The 18,507-nt window shown below is 38.5% G+C and overlaps 1 protein-coding gene across 1 annotated transcript in view; it reads left to right on the top strand.

Annotated features, from left to right (window-relative positions):
* Positions 1-317: 317 nt before the first annotated feature.
* KPNA4 (karyopherin subunit alpha 4) overlaps positions 318-18,507 on the top strand; it is a 52,829-nt gene continuing 34,639 nt past the window's right edge. Inside the window, exons 1-8 of the mRNA XM_067544037.1 lie at positions 318-658; positions 8,276-8,320; positions 10,419-10,508; positions 10,593-10,622; positions 10,710-10,762; positions 13,482-13,577; positions 13,759-13,844; positions 18,362-18,448. Of these exons, the coding sequence (XP_067400138.1) occupies positions 590-658; positions 8,276-8,320; positions 10,419-10,508; positions 10,593-10,622; positions 10,710-10,762; positions 13,482-13,577; positions 13,759-13,844; positions 18,362-18,448 (556 nt within the window). The 5' untranslated portion in view covers positions 318-589. The remainder of the gene's footprint in view (positions 659-8,275; positions 8,321-10,418; positions 10,509-10,592; positions 10,623-10,709; positions 10,763-13,481; positions 13,578-13,758; positions 13,845-18,361; positions 18,449-18,507) is intronic.

The raw sequence follows: 18,507 nt of genomic DNA on the forward strand, positions 1-18,507 counted from the left end.
GTGAAAGAAGAACGTGCTACATCTCCCTTCTCGCCCCCCGCACCGCGGCCGCGGCCGATGCCTTCCCCTCCTCCTCCTCCGCCGCCGCCGCCTCGGTCCCCACATCATGCGCCCCGCCACCGGCTCTCAACCGCGCCGCGACACTCCCCTCCGTCCCCACCCCCACTTCAACTTCCTCCCTCCATGCTCTCCTTTCCCATTCGCTGCCGGAGTGTGTCTCCGAGGCCAATCAGCGGGCGCGGCCGGCGGGGCTGGGCGTAGCCTCGGCCGGCTAGATCGAGGCTACCCCCTCTTTTCCCCTCCCCCTCCCGGCTCTCTCCCCTTGCTTGTTACCGGCACATTCCGCCGCCCAGACAGCCCAAGCGAGCTCGCGGCCGGAAGGAAGCCAGGAAGCGCGGAGGCAGCAGGCGCAGCATTAACAGTAGCAGCGGCGGCGCCAGCGGCCTGGTGGCGCAGGCCGCAGAGCGCGGACGGGAAGGAGGGAGTGTGAGCGAGTGAGTGAGTGAGCGAGCGAGCGAGGCAGCGGCGGCGGCGCCGGGCAGGGGATCCCGGCGGGCCCGGGAGGAGGCCGCGCTCCTTCCCTCCTGCCATGGCCGACAACGAGAAACTGGATAACCAACGGCTGAAGAACTTCAAGAACAAAGGCCGCGACCTGGAGGTAGCTCTCAGTGCACCCCGCGGGAAGGGCCCGGCATGGCAGCGGCAGTGGGCCGCCGCGCTCTGGCGTCTCTCCTAATCCCTCGCCCGCCCCCACCGCCTCCCTGCTGGTCCTGCGGCCGCTGAGGGCCTGCTCCGGTGCTGAGGCCTGGGCTGCCGGCCGGGGAGGGAGAGAGAGAGGGAGTGTCTTCCCCTTTCTCCTCACGAGGGAAGGGAAGCTATTGAGATGGGTGGGAAACGGGTTGGGGCCTGCGCTTCCTCAGCCGTGGGCGGGTTGCCTTCCCCTCCCGAGTCCTCACCGCGAACAGCTTTGGTGGCTGCCCGAGTGGGAGTGTCTGCCCCGATAGGACAGTTGACGCCTTTCGCTGTTTCCCTTCCCTGGGTGTCTCCTTTTCCTGTACACCAGGGAGAGGAATTGGGAGGCCGCTGGTGGGTGTGTGTATATGGGGGGGAGAGTAGCGTGCGCTGGCCCGGGAGGGAGGGACCTTTTTCGTCCTTTTCTCTGAAAGAAGCTGATAGTTGGCAACTGGCATGGAGGGACCTTCACTGACTCTCTTAGCCCTTCCTAGGTGTGCGTGTTATGTCTTTGCTTCAGATTTCATGTACTTTATTTTCCTGCTCCTTGTCAACGTGCAATACTTCAGGGAAGACTTCAGCCAGCACGGCAGCCGAGTTGTTCCAATATTTAATGTATTTGTATAGCATCTGCAAGGCAATGTATAGTTAAAATTCAAAATATTATTTATAAACAGCTTGTTGCCCCAACACAGGTGCAGCTACAGCACTAGGGAAACAGTTAAAGTACAGTAAAATATATTTTGTGCAACCTCACATTGGTTTGGCATTGTGTTTTGATTTGTGTCAAGTAGCATTGGACATTACCCATCAATCCATCCCCTTTCCAGATAGCAGTGAAAGTAGTTCTGATTTACAGTGTGGATAACACATTCAGGCTGTAGATTTTCCCAGTTTGAGTAGTGAAGGCCAAAGAAAATCCTACTTGGAAAGTGTCCTGCCATTGATCCTCCTTGTTTAAGCTATGGGAGCTGCTGCATCAATTTCATATGGGTTAGAGACAATTAGTCAAGTAACCCAGTCCTAAGCAAATCAGGGTTTTTTCTTAAAGTAGTCTATATTAAAATCAGCACCTTGAACTCCACCCAGAAACTGCCAGCCAGTTGGCAGCCAGTTAAGATCCCAGAATGCTAGCATAAAACATTATCTGCATAAAATACCACTTAAGTGGGCATCTGTGCTTTGCTGTAACTTCAGTTTCTGAATGGGCTCAACCGGCCCCATTTAAAGCATAATATAATCTAAAATTGAGATGACACAAAGGCATGTGTAAACCTGTATAAAGTCAGCTTTTGAAAGGATGCATTTGCCTCCTTCACTGATTTGGGGGGGACGGGACTCTGCTACCTGGGCATGTAAGAGTAACCCAGGATCCAGTAACATCTAGGTTTTGACCTCAATCAAACATGCCAATATACATTTTTTTAATAATTTTTTGTTTACCTGAAATGTTTGGGAATGTCAGACAGTGAAATAATTGAGTGTAAAGCATGCAGAGAATAAATGATTAGTTTAATATTAAAGGATTCAGATAAATGGGATTCTGTTGCTTTTGTGTAGAAAGTACCTTCCCCATTCACTGGGTGCTCTCCTAATGCTATTTTTTTAAAAAAAGAAGCTAGGTAACACTTCTGGAATTATAATGCGGTTATTGTGAAGGTTTTTATTTCAAACAAACCACACAGAAAAATAATATACAGAAGAGAATGAAATGTATAATTCAGAGTTCCCATACATACTACTACTTCTGATACCTAAACTCTGCATCTTAATGTAGGGTCTCGAAAGTCGTAGTGTACATATGTTAATCCTGAATCCTTGCCACAGAAATTGTAGGCCTTTGGAATTTGGATCACACACACAGATGGAATGTGATAGCCTATTTAGTTTTAGTATATGATGAAATATTAAAGAGACACATCAGTTTAAAGATCACACTCTTGTTGTAAAACTTTTTACCTGTATTTGTTTTAGGTAACCAGTAAGATTACTATGAAAGGAAATAGAGGAAATATTTCTTAGTTTGTTTATTTTAGGCACTTTATAGTCATGTACACTGTTTTTCTTGCATGAGAAAGAAACATTTTAAAATAAGAAAATGTGATCGTAAAACCACATAAGTGGCAGGGAGACTTAGTGATATGTGTTTAATCCTGTACAAAGTTTAAAATGTCTTTTAAAATCACTAGATTTCAGATAGGCTATAAGCCATTAGTGTGGGGTTTTTTATTATTTGCTGTTATTAAAGTAGCCTTGTGCAAAATGAAATCATTGTTAAGCTGTTAAATCTTGTTAAATTTTAGAGAGTGACATCTCTCTAACAAATCTTGGAACATATGCTCAGTACTTAAAATAACTACTGTGGATGATCATTTTTCATACAATAGCTCAGGCTTGTGACTACCATTCGTATTTATTAACTGCTTTATACATCACATTTTTTTCATTATAGCATGAAATGTTGGTAATGTCTGCATTTAGTCAAGTATTTTACTTCAGCAACAGTTGATAATGTGAATGTGTTTTTTGACCCAGTTCATAATGCAAATTTAATATTGCAGTGTTTTTGGCAGAAAAACATTCACTTCACATAGGAAACCAATATTTGATTATTTCCAAGAGTACTCCTGCTAAAGTTAGCTGTTTATCCATTTGTTTCTTTATTGCAGAATTTCACTGTCTTCTTTCTCATAGTAGTACATCCAAAAAAGAGCTCCAAAAGTTTTGTGCAAATTGTACAACTACCTTTGCATTTGTTTCAGTAAATGCCAGATTAATAGGTAATTTTAGAGACCACTAAAGAGTAGCTTTCAGGATATAATAGTTGAAAGAGTAAAGGATAAAAATTATTTGTGATTCAATTTCAAAAGTTTGTGCTTCTGTTGTTCAAAGTCACACATTGGTACAGCTGTTCATCCTCTGTAACCTTAGACTGTGTTTGTTTAATTGGAGAGTTTTAAGTTAGAGGCTGTTCCTACATCTTATGTATAGCATTTTTGTCTTTTAGAAAGACAATAAAGGAAAAGGTATTTTATCATATGGCTTTTAACATGCTGCACTTGAAAATGAAACTTTAAAACGTCTAATTCACATGCTTGCATGTGTGTGTGTATATATATATATGTACACAGCCATGTGCTTATCATACCTATTAACTTCTACAAGTACTACATAAAAATAGTTGGCACTACATCTTTATTTATATTTTGTAAAGTTTTTTAAAGTCCTTCATACATAAGCATGTATATATGGACATGTTGAATTCAAAACATGCAGCTTACATGTTCAGCTGAAGTACTGGTGACTGTAAGGAGTAATGTATGACACTATTATTGTTCAGAGAGCATCTAAAATGCATCTTTGCCCAAATTTTTCCTTATGTGTCTCTTTGTTTCCTCCAGTTATTCTGCTGTCAATGTCATCCTGATCTGTCTTTTCAAAATCAGTACATTGAAAGAGGTCATAATATATATTAGCTCTCATATGTGCATACTGTCTTAGCATTAGCCATATATAATACTAGAATACCATACAAAGTGTAATAAATAGATAATTCCTAAATCTTGAAAAAGCTTATTAAATGTAAAATTGGATCTGTGCAGACAATATTTAAAGTTACAGGAAGAAGTCAGCATTTACAGAAAACTCAAAATTATCACATAGTCTTATTAACAAAACTAAATATACATAGTAAATGTAAAAGCAGCTCACCTCTCTGACTCAAAGCATTTAAAAAACAATAGGCATGTGACCCATGCATCTAGTACAAAAGGCAGGATGACAAGACTGAGGAAGGGGTTATGTACTGGTCTTACCTGGGTGTTTATTTCATTCCTGGTAGATGTGAAGGCAAACACACACAATTTTATATTTAGTTTTGTTAACAAGGCTATGAGTGTGGATGAGATACCATCCTATTCTGTTTCTGGCACTTCCTCTGGATGTAGCTGTATGAGCCTGGAAACCAAACATTAGGTCTTGCCTCACTAATACCACTTTGAGGCTGTCTCTTCCCTAAAAGACTAAACCAATGATACAGAACAAGTTAAACACAAACAGGTCGATGTCTCCATGCTAGTTTTGTTGATTCATGTTTTGAACCCCTGCAGTTTTGTCTCACTATACACTAGCAAAGTTGCATTGCCCTCTAAGTACCTATCCTATGGCAGTTTCCAGAATTGATGGTTTATGGGAAATTTTGAAAAGTCAATAGTTTACTGATGGACAATAATAAAGTAGGTAGAAAAATTTCAACCATTTGTGCTGTTATCACAGAATCCACTGTCCACAATAAACATTAAACTGTTTCAGACTGACTGTAGACAAGACCTGAGAGTCTTTCAATAAGTAACTGGTTAGATCCAAACAGAACTTTAACTTTCTATCTCCTGATGGTGGGAGTGGATGAGCTATTGGACCCTTTGTAATTCTTCCTTTCTTTCCTCCTACAGTGTACAGCACTGTATTTCTTGAATTGGAGGGAATTGTATCTTATTAACTCTCCTAATGAGATCATAGGAAGACTTTGTTGTCCTGAAACCACTAGTTTAAAGCAAGGATGGACAGTTCCTTGGTCTCTTGTCAAGCAGGCTCCAAAATGGCATATTCACCTTGTCAGGCATCAGGTTTTTTTTTCTTCCAAATTGTTTTATACATCTGCCTGTCCAAAAATTCTGTAGCAATGCCAGGTGATATATCTCATGTCATGTATCTTACCCAACTCTTAGGAAAAAGTTTTAGGTTATAGTGAAACATATATTGCTTTTACAGGAATACAAACCATAATCACCTGTATCTGTGTTACATTCATACTTCAAGTCCTTGTCTTCAAAGCTTTGGTAGTTCCTCTTACAGTTAGATCTTTATCTGCTCTTCCTCCTAGCCGTTTCCTTCTCCTTTAACCTTTTTCCATGCTGTTCCTTATGATTGGAAGACTTCAGCTTCTTACGAATAAGTCAACCATCCTATCTTAGTCAATTCTCTCATTTCAAACAGTTCTCAATTCTCCTTTTCTAATTCACTGTAGCAACAAATTGTTAAAGAAACAGCTTGAGATTTCATTATGGGGGGAAAAAACAAAAAACTTGTGTTGTCATTTTTGCTAGATCTTATAAAAATGGTATGTAATAGCTATAGTTAGTGACAGTCAACCTGAAATGAAGTCAAAATTCAGAGCTAAAAGAATCTTCAGGTACTTCATCACACCTAGGTCATCCTGTCAATGTCTGTCTGTAGTTTTACAATCACATTTTCTATTTTTGAGTGTTTCCTCTGTGTCTGTGTGAAAGATCCAAACAAACAGGAAACTAATCACGAAATGTGGTGAAACTGACTGTACAGAAAGTACTGTTAAATGCATACTTTAAACAAACTGAAAATAATTTTTCTCTAATCATTCTATTATAGTAATCTTGGGTGTATTTGTAATATAGCAGTTAGTAAACCATTTTCAGAATGTTTTTTCTAAATTGAATGATTGTTGGTGCTGTTTATTTTAAATTGTTCTTCATGTGTGTGTGTAGTACCTTAACCAAACTTCTTAATAATCTCCTATTCTAATATCTATTTATGCACAAGTATGTGGAGTCTTGAATTTTACTTCAAATATCTGGAAAAATCTGACACAATACACGAATGTGTATTGAACGATATAGACTCCTGTCAAGCCTTTGTGTGTGCTCAGGCTATATCTGTTCTCCTGGAGCCCAGGCCTCAGCTGAGTGCGTATTGTGTAGGTTAAAACATTCCCTGTCTAATAGATGTTGTTACAGAATTTGTTTTTCTTTTTAAAAAAATCTCTATTTTTAGTTTACTAAAATCTTGATAAATCATTAAGGTTGCGTAGTGAAGCATTCAAGTCAGAAAAAGCTAATGCTGCGGTTGCCTGCACAACCTTAACTTTTGCCTCCGGGTGTGCTAGTATTTTAATTACATGATCATTTGCCAGCTGGGTATTAGACAAGGCAAACGTTCTACAGATATAGTAGTATCTGTATGGAAAGGTGTACGTAATAAACAACCCAGAACAGTCCTTTTGATTGCTAAGTTTGGATAAAATATTATTTGCTATTTCCACAATGTGAACTAGAAATAGATCCATTGAATTGATGGATTTGTACTGCTGTAGAATCAGTAACAGTAGGTTTAGGCCATGTGCACAGGCTGGACAATGTACAATGAGTGAAGCATGGATCAATAGAAAGTCGAGTAGTATTTTTGTCTCATTCACTGTGTATCATCCAAGGTGTGTGCGAGGTATTAGTTTCAATGCTATAACTCATCATTAAAACTGCATCATAATGCATATGCACAAGAGGATAGTTAAAGCTGTCCCAACACCTCAACATTTGCATTTCCTGACATTTCAGTGATTCAGTTTGCAACTTAAACTTTCAAAAGTCTGTTATTTAATACAGTTAGTAAATAACAGAAGTACCAAGCACACCAGTTTATAACTATATAAATAATTGTATAAGTATTGTTCTCGGGTGCTGTATTCGCAGCACAACCAAAGCAATTAAGCCTTCTCAGGCCTGGTCTACACCTGAAGCTTAGGTCAATCTAGCTACATCACTCAGGTGTATGAAAAGTTCACAGCCCTGAGAGATGTAATTAAGCTGATCTAAGCCCCAGCATAAACACTAGTCGGAGGATGGAAGAATTCTTCTGTTGACCCAGCTATCTCCTTTCAAGGGGGTGGATTTACTACAGCAATGGAAAAATCTCTTCCCTCACTGAAACAAATGTCTGCAGTACAGCACGCAGTGGTGTAGTTGCAGCACCGTATTGTGCCTCTGTTGTGCTTGTAGTGTAGATATAGCCTCTGATTGTAAATAGAGCTACTTCTTACATCAGTCTTTTTGTCTCAAGAACTGCTGTTCATCTTTACCTGACTCTCTGAGTACAGGTGAATAATTTCAAGTGGTACACACCAGTTTTCACTACTTTAACTTGACGTTAGACTAGCTCTATTAAGATATTCTAGTTTCTCTGAAATAAATGTATTTTGAAAAGCCAAACCTAGAAAGGGCTATACGAATTCTATCTGGAAAATTGTGAAATAAATTGAAAGCATCTGTACAAAATTACCATACTCTTCATTGGTATGTAATGATATTTAGAATAGGTTTTTATTGTTATCATGTTTTCTGGTATAAACAATTCATTCACCTCACTTCCCCCACTATATAATTTATTCCCTTGTTTCCATCTTGTACTTTCCCTGTTGTTGGATAGTCTCTTTATTAGTTTGCATTTGGACCAGTAAGGCTGAAGAAATTTATGCAAGTGTTGTGTATATTATATAATAACAATTTAGTTATTGTATTAAGTAATAGAAACAGAGGTATAGCTATTTATATTTCAAAATAAAATCCCATATTCATGACCCCAAAGTAGTTACTTGGTCTCTATTTACATTTTAAAAAAATTAAAAATGTCTTCTAAAAATAAAATATTTAGAAAGCTGCTGTTGCTCGTTAAGTCACAATGGCTTGGTTCAGATTGGGAGTATGCTGTAATTATTTTATCTTAAACTTTTCAGACTATGAGAAGACAACGAAATGAAGTTGTCGTGGAGTTAAGAAAGGTAAAATGGATTAGTGTTTCTACTAAATATAACTTCTATATATCTCTGGTATTTGAGTAGAATTTACAGAAGTTTTTTTTAGTGTTTGAGGCAGAAACAATCAAAGTGCGTATTTTTTTTTATAGACCATTTCAAAGGAGGTTGTCAAAGGAGGTTATCTCTTTTCAGAGTCTGTGTAGAGACTCTTACTTACATTTTTGGTGTGGAGGGAAGCTTCAAAGTAGATGCTACCAAGTCAGGAACTAAAAATGCACAGTTTTCTATGGATAAATGAATGACTGCAACTTAATTTAAACTAGTTACAAAAGATCTTTAACTCTGAACATTCCCGTTGATGTTGCCTCACTGATAACCAGTCCCTGTATTACCCTTTATTTGCTTCCTGTCCCTAATAACCTTAATCACTGCACTGTTCTCATTAGCCCCATCCCGTCTACTGGGTTTCAGCCAGATAGGTAAAGTAAAGAATTTTGGCTTCTTCCTCGCATGAAGAATTTGGGCTTTAAGGAATACTTCAATCTGTGTTGCTGAAACTGTCCTCTACCAATACTCACTGTGAATCCTGTCCTCACTCCTTGTCTTGTACTTAGGACTTGGATAAGCTTTGGTCCTAATAATGCCCAAGAATTACAATGGACTTTTTTTACTTGTAACTTAGCAAGGATGTTAGCTTTTCATTATCATTTGCAAATTGATAATCAAGCCAAGTCTACTACATGCTTGGGAGAGGACAAAAAAAATACTCAGATGTCCATACTTACCTATAGTGAGGAAGGATCTTCCTGACATTAAATTAACAGTCAGCTATAGCCCTAAGAATACTGAGAAGCAAGGGTTAATCGCTGTAATCCTTCAACATATATTGTTGCCAGTTTAGCAAAATAAAGTCGCCATGGGAGAGATGGTTGGGGCTTATAAATATCACTATCTATAACCTTTTAGTGATAGAAATTGTGTACACTATTTTGTCTTCCCACTTGCCTCGAGTGTTGGGGAAAGGACCAGTGGACCGAACTGGCAAGCGTCACACCCATCTATCAGAGCTGTTAGGGAACCTAGAACTTGGATATGGGGAGGAAGGAAGGATGGCAACAAAATTGGCCTGTTGTTGAGGTGGACAGGTATTAAAAATAAAACTAGTATGAGTATCCCTACAATAAGCTAGTATATGATGGAGAAAAATTAGGAAAGGAATCAGGTTTATTAAATATTTTCAGTGGGTGATAACAGTAAGATTTGAAACCATGAAAAATGCATTAAATTTATTTTAAGTAGCTGCTGTGAAAATAAAGAATGGTTACACAGCCCTGGGATAGTGGAATATGTTTGAAAAGTATGTCACTGAAACCACTAAACTCACTGCATTTAATTTTCTATTAATCTTAAGAGTAGTACATTTTGACTTAAGATTTTTCTCTTCAGAACTCTAAAGATTTATACTCCCTCACTGTCAACATACAGAGTTTTACCTTCTACACCCAGCTTTTGCTTTGTTTAAAATTATTCTAAAATGAACACTATTTTTGTTTTGTTCCAAACTTTACACATTTTGCTCTCACACAGAAAGAGAACACGAAGACTTCCCTCCCAGCATCAAAATCTTTGTGGAAATGCTGCTCAGATTTCTGAGCAAACAGATCAGTAGTCTGGTATCGCAAAATATGCCATGAGTAGACTATGGAACATCATGGGGCTCAAGAGCCTGAAAATACTGATTCAACTGCTGAAAAAACAAAGCTTGGCAAATTAGTATTCCACTTGAAAAGACGTATGCATGGAAATGAATTTAAAATGTCTAAGTGAAAGTTATGGACAAATGAGTTGTATGTAGGTATATACTGGGTCATCATGTCACATAGTAAAATCTTTATTGCTACAGCTGTATATAAAGAGATGGCCATCCTATTCCTCAAAAAGGTGTAAATGGTGAGCACTCTTCTTGGTCACATACTTCCATGCCTGGCTCGAATGTCTGAGCATTAATAGTACCAATAAGAAAACTTTCTTTTAAGATGTGGGTAAAATTAAATGATCTCAGCTTCTGCACAAAAAACCCAAATCAAGCTGCAAAACACAGCAAATTTATTTTTCTTTAAAGAACAAGAGAGATGAACACCTCTTAAAGAGAAGAAATGTACCCCATGAAGATATCTGTGAAGATTCAGATATAGATGGCGACTTCAGAGTGGTAAGAATTAACATGACATAAAGTTTAAAAAATAAACTTTTTAAAAAAAAAAAGCATATCTAACAGTTTTCTCCCCTCCCTCAGCAAAACACCTCATTGGAGGCAATAGTTCAGGTAAAAGTATTTATTTTTCTCTGAACTTTTTTGGCTTCATGACAAATGTAAAATGGCTGTATTCTAAATTATTGATTTTTATTATAGAATGCTTCAAGTGACAACCAGGGTATCCAGTTAAGTGCAGTGCAGGCTGCAAGGTAAGAGCACAGTTTTTTCAGCTTTACTGTTTCTACCCATGCAGTTTAGTGATTTTGAATTAAGGCAGTCATAAATTCTTGCTCTAGAAGAGGGGTGGCCTAAGTGTGACTTGAGGAGCCCTTCACGCTCCCCTTCCCCCCATTCATTGCCTACCAGACTGGTGCGGGGAGCTTGGGGCTTCTACTCTGTAGTGGGGCGAGGAGCTTCTGCCCACTGGGGAGGGGGTTCTCAAAACTTCAGCCTTGCGGGGCATGCCTGCCTAGGCTTTGGGCTTCATCAGAAGTGTGGCTGGAGCCCCAAGCCCTGGCAGGACCTCTTGCAAGGCTAAAGCCCCCAGACCTCCCTCCCCACAGGGCTGAAACCCTTAGCCCTAATGCTTCCCGGCTCTCGAACTTCTGAAGATTGTTGGGTTGCTTGGAGGGTCAGTGAGTTTGACCACCCTTGCTCTAGTACAGTGTTTCTCAACCAGGGATACGCAAAGGTCTTCCAGGGGGTACATCAACTTGTCTAGATGTTTGCCTAATTTTACAATAGGCTACATAAAAAACTTTACTGAAGTCAATACAAACTAAAATTTTATAAACAATAACTTGTTCATACTGTTCTATATGATACACTGAAATGTAAGTACAATATTTATATTCCAATCAATTTATTTTATAATTATATGGTAAAAATGCAAAGTAAAGAATTTTTCGGTGAGTGTGCTGTGACATTTTTGTATTTTTTTTGTCTGATTTTTGTAAGCAAATAGTTTAAGTGAGGTGAAACTTGAGGTACACAAGACAAATCAGATTCCTGAAAGGGGTACAACAGTCTGGAAAGGTTGAGGACCACTGCTCTAGTAGAGAGAATGATGATGTCCTCTTTAAACAAGTTCACCAAATATTAGCGCTACAATAAAACATCCTGTGTATAAACTTTGTGTATAAAACCAAACTAACATAATGTAGATATTATGGTTGAATTCTCTTAAATATTCATGTGAACTCTAGGATTTTAGTAAATGCAGTACTCCTGACTTTCAGAATAAGTTGTGTAAAGATTCTAATTATTGATTACGTCTGTATAAATAGTCATTGGACATAGTTTCCCTTTAATTTAAGTAAGTTGTCTAAGGTGGAAAGGAAGTTCACTCATAAGGAATGTAAATCATTACAAAAGACTGTACCAGATTTCTGACAAGTTAGGCTAATTGACAAATATTTGAAAATACTTTAATGATTTAATAAGTTAATGATATCTTTGAACCTGTTAACAGGTTACTTCTAAGGGCTTGTCTACATGAGAAAGTTGCACCGGTTTAACTCTAGTGTGATTTTTTAAAACCTGTTTAGTTAAACTAGTACAAGCTGTATGGACACGCTTATTTCAGTTTAAACCAAATTAGGAATTTATTTAAAGTGAACTGAAACACGACTGGTTTAAACAGAAATAAGAAAGTTCACATGGTCTTTTGCACTGATTAAATTGGCTTAGAAACCATTTTAATTTAATATAGCGCAACTTTTGCATGTAGACAAGGCCTACAAGCAGAGGTCCCGTTACCGTTAAAATAAAGTGTGGAAGCTATCTAGTTGTTTCTCTTACACTGCTCTGCCACCTTACACAGCATATGAAACTTGGGGGGGGGGGAGGAAGGACGTGATCCACTTGTAATTTCCCAAAACACATGACTAGAGCACATGGTGAGGACAGAGTGTTTGACCAAAAGCGGCTACAAATAACTGGAGTTGACTGATTTTTGGAGCCAGGGCCATTCATTGCCTGAGAGGACAGCAAACAAATTGGTTGCAGTTTTTAAGTAAACCTATACTGTGCTGTATTTTACCATTGAATAGAGTGAATATTGGGGAGGAGGGGTAGGAACTGGGGGTATGTATTGTAATTCATCCTAACATTTATTAATACCTTTTCTGACCGTTTACAAGCTTTTCTGCTCATTTGGCAATGTAAATTTTTACATCTGCAGTAACGTCACACAGATAGATTTAACCATCTTAAAGATTGTTTAATCTTTAAATATTCAAAGCCCCTAACCAGGTTCATATTAAGATATTTTCACTGTGCACTCTGCTTTACTTGCCAATTTAAGGCAGTGGCCACTGGTAGTGGAAGCACCAGCAGTCGGTCACAGCTACTTTCTTGTCAATTATGTCCCTCTCTAATGAGACAGTTTGGTGTAGGCTGGGGCTTGAGGAAAGGAGTGTGCTCCTGATCTTCCCCCAACTTTGTTCTTCTGAAACAGTCCCACTTGGGCTCCCTAGAGGCCTTCACTCAACTCATGGATGTTGAAAAAAGTGGTTGAAGGAGTTAAAGTTCAAGTGGATTTGTACTCCCTCCTTCCTAGCAGCACATGTATTTTGTATCCCCCCACACTGACTCCTTAGTGAGGAAGACAGAGGAAAGCCTGACAGTCCTAGCAAAGCACCTTGCCTACTATCTTCTGCTCCAGCTGGGAAGATAATGCGGGAGAGGGATATATGGATGACTGTCTTACCCCTGTCATGGGTTTACCATGAGAACTGTTGAGTTGAACAACAACTATTTTGTCATACTCTTTAGAGTAGTAATAGAAGAGGCAATGGGATTGGCTAAAGTAGTAGCTAAGTACACAACTTTTTGGTTATGTTAAATTCACTCAGATTTTAAAAAGCCCTATTTGACTTTAGGGGATTTGTCTGCAAATTTCATATTTTCTCCTTTGTTCCTAAACAGGAAGCTTCTTTCCAGTGATCGCAATCCACCAATTGATGACTTAATAAAATCTGGAATATTACCTATTTTAGTGCACTGTCTTGAAAGAGATGACAAGTGAGTGTGTTACTTCTTTAAAAGAAAGTACTGATAGGAAAAAGTTAATTGTTTTGGGAAGACTTCATAAAAATCCTTTAACAAACAATATGTGCAAGTGTCTGTGTTAAGATACTGTATTAGATTCAGGTAGTTTTACTGTATTACAAAACATTTTCTAACTTTACATTTTTATTTGTAGTCCTTCTTTACAGTTTGAAGCTGCATGGGCTTTGACAAACATTGCATCTGGAACCTCTGAACAAACACAGGCTGTAGTTCAATCCAGTAAGTTGATCATTTTTTTAATCATTTCACTTGCACACTGTAATTTCTACAAAAATATGAGGATCAATTGATGAATGAAAGAGCATCTACAACCCTATTTCCCTTTCTCAAGTGTTCACCAATCCACACTACATAGGGCTGGTCCTTTCATGTGATAGCCAGGATGGTTGAAACTGAACTGTCAATCACAGGCACATCGCTGAAGGACCTGCCCAGGAAGTCTCCTGCCAGAAGTTCTACCTCTTCTCTGGCAAGCAGCATCAGTTGAAGCACACATCTGCTTTTGTTCTTCATTTTCTCAGGTTTTAAATTCATTTGGGTTTTCTGATGGTGAGTAATCTCTTGTGGGAACTCATATTATTTTAGCAGAGTTAATTGCTGGTTTTCCAGATTTCAAAATACTATTTTTTAACTACCCCCAAGGGGTTCCCTACCTAATTGTGAAGAGGAAGGGAAAAGGTGAAGTCCAACTCCAGAGGGTGCCTCCTAAGGAATTTACTTCCAAGACCACGATGAAGATAAAATGGTGTCCATGTGTTCAGGAATCTGAAGTTAGGAAGTAATTTTCATACTTAGATTAGAACCCATGCTGCCAAATGAAGCAGAAAATTGTTTTATGGTTCTGTGCCCTACATATTTATTTTAAATCAACTTGAACATCAACTTGTGAGAGCAGGGCTTAGTAGAACTTCTGTAGTGTTGAATTTGGCCAGTAAAATAGTTGTGCTTCTTGAGATTTGAATAATAGAATCACACTCATGTTCAAGCAAGTTTTATAATTGAATCAAATTCACTTCCTGTTCCTCTTAGATCCTCTATATAAATCTTTTCCTTATTTACAATATAAACAGACAAGAAAAAAAACAGTCCCCACAATTAAAACACACAACAGGAAGTATCTAAATATTAAAATCCAGAGATAATGTGATCAAATTTCCACATACTGCAGTATAAATTATCAGTGCTGAACATACTGTATTGTCAGTGGTGTGAAAAGGCATGGGAATCTTTTCCACTTAAGAAATGTAATGTGTGAAAACCCCACATTTAAAAAAAATATTCTTTAAACCCCACATTTAAAAAAAAAAAAAAAAAAATCTTATATATTTAATCAAAATGTAGAATTGAGTCAATAGAGCAGTGACTTCAAACTGGGGTATGCATACCCCTAGGGGTATGTGAGCTCTCTTCAGGGGTACGCGAGGAAAATCCTGTGATTGTGGACAATGCATCGTGTTATCCCTTACAGATTTTTTTTCTGTTTTCATAGGTATATTATGACCCATCTTAGATGGGGATATGCGGTAGACTACATAAGTTGGAAAGGGGTACGCAGCCTAAAAAGTTTGAAAACCACTGCAGTGGGGAAAGTTCTGTGCTTAAAATCTACATTCTGGTTTGAGTGATAAAATTGACATATTAGTTTGATGACTAGGTTGACACAGGCAGGGATAATTCTAATTTAATCTTTAATTTGCTTTATCTTTGATATGAGAAAAAAATGCCTCTTGTTTATTGTGATATGTCTGTGAGCATTTGACATTACCATAATCTGTTCACTGTTGTATTGGTTTTTAAAATACATGGTTAAAATGGATTTTTATTTAAACTTTTTTTAAATACGAATTTTGGAGCAAAATTTAGAGCCACCTTCTTGATCTGGGAAGCTAAGAGATAAGAAAAAGCAAAGAAAATGCTGGAGGGCAATAAAAGCTCTGTCCATAGAAATAATAGAATCATCCTGAATATCGAACTTTAAAGTACTACTTAAGCAAATCCAAGGCAAATATTTCATAGAATTAACCGATGTAAAGATCACAAATCTTAATACGCTTTTTTTACTTTAAGTCTTCAGTTCTTCATCTGAGAGAGTTTGTGTCTGATCAGAGAATGAGTCTGTGCTGTGAAATTGCAGTTGGTTACAAAATTCATTATCCTTCTCTCTTGGGGGCATTGTCAAAGTCCACTGAAATCAGTATAGGACCCTATTGAGTTCAAAGGAGTTGGATTGGGCCTTCAAAGAGCAGGTGTTTTACTCTAATATTTGTACTCTCCCCTCCCGATATACTTACAGCAATCTAGTACAGCAGTAGTATCTAGCTTCTGCTTTTTATGTTACGTAATGATACATTAGAATAATATTATATGAGCTGTATTAAAGCTAACCTTTCAATGGACCGAAAGCCAGGATTGACTCTGGCAGGTCTGATTTTTCTACTGATGGATTTAGATGTGTTTACATTGTTTCTAATTTAGTTTCACTAGAGTATTCCATACCCAAAACGTATGGAAGTATGGCTACTCTCTTGTTTGAATGAAGAAAACAGCCTATTAGCATCTCTCCAAAACTTCTAGTCATTGTAACTGATGAGAGTATTTTTTTTCTCTTATTACACCTTAACATTGCAAATCCTGTTGTTTAATATTGCATAAAGTAGGTCAGGGACTAATAAACATGTTTTAAGAACTAAATTGATATTTGACCCCTTATTATGCATCAGGAAGTACAGTGGTGTGGTGTCTGCTTAGAAAACTAACAATTTGACTCTAAAATCAAATGATAAATTAAACCTTCTCCTATCCCCCCAAAACTAATGTAAATTCATTAAAATCCTACACCCAGTGAATTGGGGACCAAGTAATTAAAGTAAACAAATCCTTCAAAGTTAAGACTAATGCTTCCTCCCAATCAGTCTCTTCTGGGAGCTGGAGGAAGCCATGTCAATTTCAGGCTCAGCTGTGTAATTGACAAGACTGCCCCAGCTGGGAGTCAGTGAAAAAGCTCCTGGAATTCTGGCCCTGACACCCAACAGAGAGCAGAGACCAGCAGCCTTGGCTTCTCCCCACTCCCAGATTGGGAGCAGGGCAAGAAGCCAGGGCTGCTGCAAGCAAGGGTGGTGAGTTACTGGTCCCTGCTGGGAGCAGGGTGAGATGCCTGGACTGCTGGTCTCCACTCTTGGGGCTGGAAGTCAGAGAGCCTCTCCACTTGCTCCCAGCAGGGGCAGCCTTGTCAATTACATGGCTGAGCATGAAATTGACATGGCTGTCCATTCTAGCTCTAACTCAGAACCAATTGTGCAGACTTACAGCAGCCTGGATTTCTCAGCCCGCTCCCAGCTGGGACCAGGAACCAGCGGCCTGGGCTTCGGTTTCTTGTCAGTTTCTCCAGAATGACAGCCCCAGCACTTATGTAAGGGGATGCAGTGTCTACATTAACACTGTGTTGCCCTAACTAAACTAACAAAAGCCCTTTGCCTCTTGTCGAGTGGTTTTGTTTTATCGAAAAAACAGGGCACTTTTGTCAGCAGGGAGATGATTGCAGTGTTTACACTAGGGATATAAAAGCCTAAACGTTTAAACGGCAATCAGCTGTTTAAACATTTTAAACTGGGGTGAAAGGGGAGCGGCAGCTGTGCTTGGCTCAGTTCCCCCCATGAGTGAAGGCAGCTGGGCTCGGCTCGGCTCTCCCCGCTAGTGAGAGCTGGCCCAGCTATGGCTTTGCACGCACAGTGGGTGGGGAGCCACAGCTAGGCAGCTCTTGCTTGTCAGTGAGAAGCTGAGGCCAGCACGGCTCTCCCCCTGCATTTAACTGTTTAAATGTTCTATTTTTAAAACATTTAAACGGATTCTCAATTAAACGAATTTTTACATCCCTAGTGTACTGACAAAACTGTCAAAGCTGACTTTTTTCAGCAAAACACTCTAGTGTAAGCGAGACCTTATTCTTGATGAGCAATTTTTGTTTAAACAGATCAGTCTTCTCTTTTTGCAAGTCATTAATTGACAGTATTTGAAACATCAGAATTTCTTTTGTGGTAATCAGTTGGATAGCCCCTTTTTATCTAAAACTTTCAAGAGGCAGGAAGAGAAGACAGGATATATAGGAGACAGCTTCTGTTGCTATATAAATACTTCTGATAAGAATTTTCAAGATATTGCTCATTAAAGATGCTGAATAAAACTTCTGTTAATAACCAGTGATGGAAAACATATAACTACTTAACGATGTTTAGTGACTTTTTTCAAATTAACTAAATGTGCGTGTTGGGTTGATCTCAAACTGTTGAAATTCCATTTTGGAATGCTTTAGAGATAACTACATAGATAAAATAGTTCAACTTTAATATTGAAATTCAATTATCATTAATATAACTAAATATGGAATTTTAACATGAACCATTTATTAAGATAATTAATTACAATTTAAACTTGTCATACAAAGTTATATAAAAATAACTACCTTAAATCTTTTGCTCTTATTATATTGGTCTGAAGTCCAGACCCTTCTGTGAAAGAATGGTATGAAAGGAAAAGTTGTATTATGATCTATGTTTATACTTGAACATCATCTGGAAAAAGAGTGAAGTCTCATTAACCAGAATAAACACACAGCTGGAGAAAATCTTCACATCATGGGGTAATGGAATGCCAGTTTTTAACTTAAGCGGTAACTATAATAATGAGCACATCATTTTGGAACTAAGACTTTTGAAGTAATGGAATGCTTTATTTTTCAGATGCTGTGCCACTTTTTCTGAGGCTGCTACATTCACCCCATCAAAATGTGTGTGAGCAAGCAGTATGGGCTTTAGGCAATATCATAGGTTTGTGTTACTGTTAATATAAAAATTCAAAAGCTCCTTTTGAAATCAAATTAATAAAC

The sequence above is a fragment of the Emydura macquarii genome, unplaced genomic scaffold, assembly GCF_026122565.2.
Source record: "Emydura macquarii macquarii isolate MOO-44397 ecotype Brisbane River unplaced genomic scaffold, CSIRO-AGI_Emac_v2 contig_18, whole genome shotgun sequence".
NCBI lineage: Eukaryota > Metazoa > Chordata > Testudines > Chelidae > Emydura > Emydura macquarii.